This window comes from Gopherus evgoodei, unplaced genomic scaffold, assembly GCF_007399415.2.
Source record: "Gopherus evgoodei ecotype Sinaloan lineage unplaced genomic scaffold, rGopEvg1_v1.p scaffold_33_arrow_ctg1, whole genome shotgun sequence".
Taxonomy (NCBI): domain Eukaryota; kingdom Metazoa; phylum Chordata; order Testudines; family Testudinidae; genus Gopherus; species Gopherus evgoodei.
Genome location: NW_022060005.1, coordinates 4895387 through 4904359, shown reverse-complemented (window position 1 = coordinate 4904359; position 8973 = coordinate 4895387). Strand labels below are relative to the sequence as shown.

At 40.7% G+C, this 8973-nt stretch overlaps 1 protein-coding gene across 1 annotated transcript; it reads left to right on the top strand.

The window, feature by feature from the left end:
* The first annotated feature begins 7198 nt into the window (after positions 1-7198).
* On the top strand, positions 7199-8131 carry LOC115641187 (olfactory receptor 1009-like). The gene has a single exon (XM_030544263.1). The coding sequence runs from the start codon at positions 7199-7201 to the stop codon at positions 8129-8131; it is 933 nt and encodes a 310-aa protein (XP_030400123.1).
* The last annotated feature ends 842 nt before the right edge of the window (positions 8132-8973 follow it).

The following is an 8973-nucleotide window of genomic DNA, read 5'->3' as shown; positions in this document are numbered from 1 at the left end:
TTCGGTAAAAAAATGAAAATGAAGGGCCCTCTTTTTAAGAGAGAGAGGCCAATATTTCATAATCATGACTCATGAATTTGCATGCCTCTTTTTTTTAGCTCTCCAGCTTAAATTGGCCAAGTTTTCAAAAGAAGGGTGCTCAATACTTCAGGGCCCTTACAGGCGTCTCAAATTCAGCATCTGAAATCACCAGTCTTGTTTGACAATCTAGGCCAAAACATACACAAATTACTGTGAAAGAGCTCCCTAACCACCACCACTATTAAATATTTAACAGATTCTGCAAGGACCTTGCTAGCAAAGTAATACCTTATTCCGCCAGTAGCTACACTGAAATAAACAGTGCAAAATACTGTTCACTGGGAGTTAGGGTATCGCAGTGTGGTCCATAAATAACACTCTGAAGATCTGAGCTTCAAACAGAAAGCTGGTCTAAAGCTCAACTAAAGAAAACCTGCTGGGAGATATTTTCAAAGCTATAAATGGGGATTTAGTGCCCAAATCCCATTTACTTATCAGGGATTTGGGCACCTGCCTGCCCCTTTATGCCTTTGGCATCCGTTCCCAACCGTATTAAATAGTAACACTCCCATGGACTTCACTTGCACAGGATTGAAGCCCTGGATCTTTTCATCTTCTAAGTGATCCATGCAGCTTAATTCATTGCTACACACAAACTGCCTGGGTGGTAGGTGTTGTATAACCCAGCATTAGGAAGGTGGAAGAAGGATGAGATGAGATAATGCAGCATTTTCTTCTTTATAACTTTATTTTGTTTGAATGAAAATGAGTAGAGGGGAAACAAGGATCCACTGATCTGTGTGATGGTGTATGACAAGTTGGAATCTCTGACATGACCTCTTCATTCAGGATGTCAGGGAGTGGGACATGGATTCTACCATCTGTCTTGCCGCTTTCTCTCTCCCTTTCATCCACCTCATTTGCCTGTGAGGACACCCCAATTCTGCTCTCCCATTTGGTTCACTGTGTCTGAGATCCATTGCCCAAAGTGAACCTGATTTATGCCTTGCACGAGAAGATGAGATCTCTTTGGCTAGGAAAAGTTAATTATACATAGATATATTCTTAGAAATTAAAGTAAATCAAGTTAGTAGAGTTAAACTTTAGACCTCAGAGGGGAAAAAAGGTAACAGAGGGTCAGGCTGATGAGAAGCGGCGAAGAGGGGACAATTGGACAAGGGCCTTGAGCTCACAGGGCTTCCCTGAACATCTGTAACTGGGGTGAAATGAGAGGAACTGGGGATACAGAAACTGGATGTGTACTCGATTGGCCTGAGAGGGAAACTTCTAACCTCAGGAAATCTGCCTCTTAACCAGCTGCTCTGCTTATTGCAAAATAATAACTCACAAGTTTAAACAGTAAACTTTAAGGGCCCGATCCATCATGCGTCCTGCTCTTCTGGATAGATTCATGGGGCTCGATTCATGAAGAACTTTGACATTGGGTTGCTGGGTGTCACACCGCCTAACTTTTAGGCACGTGGGAAAATCATTGCCCTTCGCAAAGCCTGAGCTTGCCCCTCCAACTGCCTACACAATGACGGGTAGGAGAGAGAGATAGCTAAGAAAGGGATCCACAAAACCAGCATGGTGGGCGCGGAGCCTCCTAAACTAGCTAGTGGGAGATGCTAAGCCAAAAAGTGCTAAGTCCCACCACTCCCAGGGAGTTCAGTGCCTAAAGCCTGACCTACACTGGGCGGGGGAGCAGGGGGAGATGGTATCTATCTAAGTTATGCATCTTCAGCTACGTGAATAGTCTCATTGCTCTCATTTGTTGGCACTAGAGAGAATTGCTTGAGTGCTGACCCAGCCCAGTGTTACTGGTAGCTTGTTACAGAGAGTGAACTTCAGGGATCTTGTCCCAAGGGGAACAAAATAGCATTTAAACCATTCTCAAGAAATCAGCTTTAATCTTGGAGGCAGCTCAGGAAAGGCTCTTTGTTCTGCTACCACAGATAATTCTACACACCTTGAGTGGTTTCACTGCTCCGGGTAAAGGGTCCAAGGATCACATACATAGACCTATTGGATGTCTTGAGATGCTCTATTCCGGATGCAGATAGACTAGATAGTCTATCTACCTACTTATTGATTTGACCAAGAAAACAAAGAAAATCACAAGTCAGAGTAATCTCTCCATATCTATAATCTCTGTTTAAAAGGCAGGTGAGTTAATTCATATTCTTATTCATTTTACTCTTTCAATTTAAAAGGTCTAGATTCTGCTCCATTTATCTGGGGTGGATCTTTCTGCAGACTCCCATTGACTTCTGCTCACACAGTTTGTTACTACACAGAGGTCGTGGCTGGCAACCTAGCTACAATATGAATCACCCAGCTCTCCCCCTTGCTTTTAGAGTGACCAGACAGCAAGTGTGAAAAATAAAGGCAGGAGGCGGTGGGTAACAGGACCTAAAAATCGGGACTGTCCCTATGAAATCGTGACATCTGGTCATCCTACTTGCTTGTAACAGCGCTGAGACAAATGAGATCAGTTGGTGTATGTTAGTAATAGTGTGTGTTTGTTAGGGGGTGGTGAGTTGGGGGCAGGGGATTCTCTGGAGATGGTCCTAAGCTTTCAAGTTCACTTTGCACTGAATCTGCCTGTGATATTCAGGTTCTAGTGCAAGATTCATTTCCCTGGGCATTAATCTGATGAGCTGATGATGGGGAAATGATTCAGTTGCTCTCTGGCAGACATTTGGGTTTAACTATTGATTTGGTGTTGCACAGAACACTGGCTCCATTTCCATTTCCAATAAAAATCAGTGTCAAAATAGCCACTCACTTCCAAGAGGGCAGCACAGATTTTCTTATGTATGAGCAGCCGGATATTCAGACTTGCAGAACACTAAGTCAAAAGCCCCATTAGATCAGACTTTCAAAGGAACTTTATAGTTTTTAGACACAAAAGTTCCATTAATTTTCAATCAGACCCTTTTTCAAATTATGTCAGCATGCCTAGAGAGTTTTCTGGGCACATTCCTTTATTATGATCATTATTAATTTCTCTCAGTATCACACAGGGTGGATTTTAGTAAAAAGGGAAGAAATAGCTTTCACAACAAAATAAATCTTTCAGCTTAAAAAGAAGAGAGCTGTTGTCTAAAATGTATCCCCAACAAATCCTGGCTGAACAGACTCTGTAGGTTTGGATAGTCAGAAGTCTTGTTAAACCCTCTACAGAATTCCTGCATTTCAGGTGCTCAAATTCCTTCAGGCTCCTTTGGCTTTCCTTCACGTTATCACAGTGCCTAAGAACGTTGTCTTTTGGAGGTCACTAGCCATGATGTCACGTTCTTGAGCTGCTTATTCATGCCCTGCTGGGGTTGTCTATGTTCTAGTTTGCCATAACTGCTCCCCTTCAAGGCAGAGTTCTTCGTATTTCCCCATCTTCTCGCCTTGTTTCTTTTTTATGTTTCTGTCTAATGGTGAGGCAACATCAATTAACATGGGCTTGTTTGCTGTTTTTTCTACAACTATGTGTGGCCTCTTTGACCACACCGTGTGGTCCGTGACAATTGCCAGATACCATAAATCTTACCCTCTTCATTCTCTAGAGCGCTTCCACTTTGGTATTCGTAATAGCACATTGTTTGTTGCAAGCATAAATTTGTACAGAGTTTCCTGTGCAAACACTTGGCAACCTCACTGTGTCTGTTCATATATACTCTCTCAGATAGTCTCCAGCAGTTGCTCGACACATGCTCCACCACCTCTTCCTTTTTACAACACATTCTGTGGCTTGCAGAATAGTTCTGTCAGTCCATTTTACTTCTTACATAATAAAGCTTTAACAACTTTAGTTGTCCCCTCATAATGAGGCTCTGTCTCTCTATATGAGAGATCCTTCTGCAAGCCATTAATTTAATAATCTTCTGTCACCAATAGGTTTGATCTCTATTGACCACCGTCAATGAATTGCTTTCAGTGTAAATCTTTCAAGTCTTTTATGTATTTATTTGTTTATTTATTTATTTTTCAGCAGTTTGCTTTCTCTTTTCTTTCATGCTTTCGTGGGTTTGGATGCAGATCAGTCATGGCTTCTAATTGTAACCGGATGATCTTTACTCAGGTTGACTCCTCATATTTTGATATTATAGTCTACATTATCAATAGCTTCTTCCACAGATAGCAGAGTTTTCCTTCATCACATTGTGGGAGGTTTGTTCTGTCAATTCTTGATTGCTATGCAATACGCTAGACATCACCAGCAGTTGTCTTCTTTGGATGTCAATTTTTTTAATCTCATCTTGATTCCACTTGATCACTCCAGCACTATTCTCTACTACTGGAATCCCCCACACATTAATGGCTCAGATCAAATTCTTAGACTTGAGTTTTGTCCATAGAGTAGTTCCTATACATCTGTAATATTCTTTCTTCACTTTTTCATTCAGTTTCTTATGTAGTATCTCTGAGAGTTTACCTCATTCCAGAATATCTGTAGGGGTCAGGCTGAGATATCATGTATAGGTCCTTCATTGTAACTTATATGTCATCAGATTGTTCCAGTCTGACCATCTTTACAGATGCTGACACACACTTAGCAAAGCCAATCTGTAGCTTTATATCTTCAACAAGCTTACCCACATATCATCAATCTCTGTAGCTCCTTTTTGTGACTTTTTCTGTAGTTTCAGCTTGCCCATGTCTAGCAAATAAACTGGTTGGTGATCTTTGCTGATATGACAATCACAATTTATCTTAACAAGCATCCATGTCAGCGGCAGCATCGCTACAACAAACGACACTGGTGCTAAGGAATCCCCTTGAAATATTTCTCTTTTAATTTGGACCTCATCTAAGAGTCCCTTCTAGGTAGAGTCAAGTGTTCCAGTTTAGCATAGATTGCTGTAGAAAGGAGATGATTTTTGGATGAACCATGGATCACTAAAGATACAAAACAAAGAATGAGACCATCTAACTTTTTCTGTGATTCTCCTGGAAAGTCTGAGTTGGTTTTTGTCCCTTTGCTCAGGAGGCAGCATCCCACTGCAAGCTAGCTCTATCCAGATCTTCTTTGCCAGATTTGTTGATAGAAATTTCCATGTAGCTGGTCAACCAACTGTGTTTGGTCTATAATTCATAGATTACGGAGGTTGCTTCCTCCTTCTCCTTTTATTGTTTTGGTACCAGGAATGTTGTCTCTGTTACTATCCATCTTGGAAATTTGTTCTTCAGACATTTATTAAGTTGTTCAAGCAAACAATCAATCAGTGTTGTAAGGCATTTCAGCCAGAATCCATGCATCCCATCTGGTCTGGGTGGCTTTTCATTTTTCATTCTTCTCGTTACTTAATCTTTTTCTTTCTTTGGTCTTCGTGTATTCCTCTGTGCTGTGGCTTTCTAATTATTTCTCACTTTTTTAATCCAGTCTGCTGTCTGATTATATTGTACATCCTCACACCAGATTTCCTTCCAGTAGTGCTGAAACTCTCCCACATCATTTATTGGCTCTCTAGTTTTCCTATTCTGCTTTTAACATTAATCAGACCAAAATCTCCTAGGTTCTCTGAAGTGACTCTTCTCTTGATACTAAGAACTTTGTGGGAAATCTTTTGAGTCCATGACACTAAGTGATGAGCTTCTCTTTACATTATTCCTTCATAACTCTCACATCCTTTTATATTATATTATATTTAAAGAGCAGCACACAGCCTGGAGATGAAATATCAGCTGAATGAATCAATACATCCTTCATATTTCCTGTACTTTCTTAGGGAGCCGCCATACTCATATTTGTCCTCAATTTCCCTTCCATTTGTGGTTTCTGTTTATCCTATATTATTAGCTTCTACTAAAATGTTTGCAGATGTTTCAACATGACTCATCTCCCTTTTCAGACTTTCGATCTCCATTTCTGTAAATACTCCTCTTTGCAATTAAGCTCTGTTGTCCAGTGAGTATATGTTCAGTCATTATTTTCTCAGTTTTTCTTTCCTTCCAGTATTGGAGCATTCATTTTTCTCCAGGCTCTCTGTTCTGGTTTTGACAAAAGCCAACTTTAGATCACGTCTTGGTTTGCACTGAGTCCTTTTCACTCTTTTGTTGAAAACTATCTCTGGTTTCCTTGAATAGTCTGGACAGCTGCATGATATCCACATGAGGTTATCTGCTTCCACACAATACACCTTGTCCATGGAGGAGCCTGTCATACAGTTAAGCTCTTCGGAGGCCCCCTCTATGGCATTCAGAATAACTATCAAGTTGCCTGTATTCTCTCTATTTGGTTGAGTTGTCAGTCTATACAATATTCTGGATCTTAAACCAGTATTTCTAGGTCCCTGGGGTTTGTTTATTTATTTATTTATTATAGAAATCCTAGATATTATAATAGGGATGAATCCAATTATATACTATAGATATTAAATACTCTACAAGAGTGGTTTTGAAGCTGTGGTCTGGAGGTATGTAGACCATGTCTAAGATTTTCAAAGGGTCGGAACCTCCATTCAAATTGTTTAGGGGTCGACAAAGGAAAAAAGGCCAAAAACCACTGCTGTACAAAAATTACGAAATGTAATAGAGAAAAAGGTACTTATAGAATTGGCCAGATCCCTAGTGGATGTGACTCAGCCATAGCTCCATTGGAGTAAAGAGGCCAGATCCCCAACTGGAGTAAAAACAGCTGTATCTCTGCTGATGTTAGAGGGACAGATGAAAGAGTTATTAGGCCAGAGAGAAACAGCAAGTGAGCAAAGGACTTTACAGTCTGCTGGTTAGGGCCCTCACCCTGGATACAGGAGATCAAATCCCCTTTCTTCAATGACTTTAATTATTTAACCACAATGGAACAGATTCAACAGGAGAGGCTAAGCAAGGCCCGCATCAGGCTGTCCCTTAGCCCTAGCCTGGCAGGGATTTTGTGAATACCTGTTGGGCCTGATTCTGCAGTTTAGGTGCTTAAAGTGGCAGTTACACAAGAGGACTTCAGCCCCTATCTGGCATATTTTCTCTCTCTAGAATACACAAATTCCAACCAGTTTATTGCTATTTCTCTAAATCTTAAAATCTTAAAATCTATTTAAATATACATATTGTACAAGATAGAATAGGGCTTTCTTTGCATTCATCCAGCTGAACAGATAATGTCCACATGCCATTTTAGTTCACTTAAATTAAATTTATTTATTTATTGGTTTTACAGGTTACAGTTTTCCCAAAATAAATATCAATGGAAAATCAAACCACAGTTACCGAATTTATTCTCCGGAAACTTTCCAGTGACCCACAGATGCAGATTTTCCTCTTCTCAATGTTTTTAATTATTTACCTAATCACTCTGGGTAGTAACATAGTGATCATGATGGTGATAAGAGCTGATTCTCACCTTCACACCCCTATGTACTTCTTTCTCTTCCATTTATCCTTTCTTGATATCTGCTATTCCTCAGTCACAGTGCCTAATATGCTGATGAACTTCCTAGTAGAGCACAAAACTATTTCTGTCAATGGCTGCATTGTCCAGATTTTTTTCATCATCCTTTCGATTGGTGCTGAAATTTTCATTCTCTCAGCCATGGCTTATGACCGCTACACTGCCATCTGTGACCCATTGTGTTACATGGAAAGAATGAGTAAAGGGATCTGTGTTCAGCTGGTGAGTGGGGCATGGACAATAGGCTTCTTCCATGCCCTGCTTAACACTGTTTTTACCTCCAAGTTGCGTTTCTGTGAACCCAATGAAATCAACCATTTCAGCTGTGAACTCCCTCCTCTATTACAACGATCCTGCACTGACACCCTCACCAATCAACTGGTGCTTCTTACTTCTGTTGTGATATTTGGGTCAAGCTCCTTCCTCCTCACGCTGATCTCCTATATTTACATTGTGTCCACCATCCTGAGGATACGCTCTGCGGAGGGCAGGCGTAAAGCGTTCTCCACCTGCAGCTCCCACCTTATTGTGGTTGGTTTATTGTACCTGACAGCTTTTTTCCAATACACAAAACCCAGCTCAGTCTCCTCTGTGGTTCTGGAAGAAATAGTCTCCATCCAGTACAGCATCTTGACCCCCATGTTAAACCCCATCATCTACAGCCTGAAAAACAAGGAGGTGAAAATAGCACTAGGGAAAATGTTGGGGAAATTGAAGATTCTCAAGTAGTGCTGATGAACTTAAATTAAATATATATATATTTTTAAATCCAAGAGCAGAGAACTGTGGCTAACTTGTGTTTGAGACATTCTCAAGCCAGGTAACTGATGGTCACACGGTGATAACCTCAGCTGCTTTAAATCAGTGTGACACCATTAAAGTCAGGGGACAAGTTGTACAAGAGTCACTGGAGCACAGGGGCCTGGACCCTGCGTCTCCTACATCCATAGTGAGTGCTCTCAGCACCTGGCCATAGAGTCATTCACACATTTCTCTCTCTCTCCTTTCCCCATATCTGTTTAATCTGGCCCACTGACTTCAGGGGAGCTATGGCCAATTTATACCAGCTGAGCATCTGGCCAATATTATAAAAATCTCTCTATCTATTTATTTCTCAGGGGGTTGTTTTTGACTAATTTGTTGAAACAACTGATATTAAATAGCTATCTTATTGTACTTTACCCCACTTAACTCTAATGAATTTTTTTTCAATAATTAATTATAATAAATAGTTGAGCCAATAGCTTTATTTCTCAGATAGGACTAGATCCACAAAAGAACTTAGGTTTGAACAGGAGAGTAAGAGAGAGACTCCCATGAGTATATCCCATATCCCCATGGTTAGGGCACTCGCATGGGTGAGGAGAGATCCCCTGTTTAAATCCTGTCTCTTTATCAGGCACTTGAAGCATGGCCCTCCCACATCCCAGGTGATTACCCTGAACATTGGGATAAAAGTTGAGTGGTCTCCATCTAATTCCTTCTTCTTTTCCCCACTCCAGTTTTTTGTTAAAAAATGTCTTAGGTGCAGTTAGAGTATACCAACCTGGGAACCCTCTAAACAGAAGGCG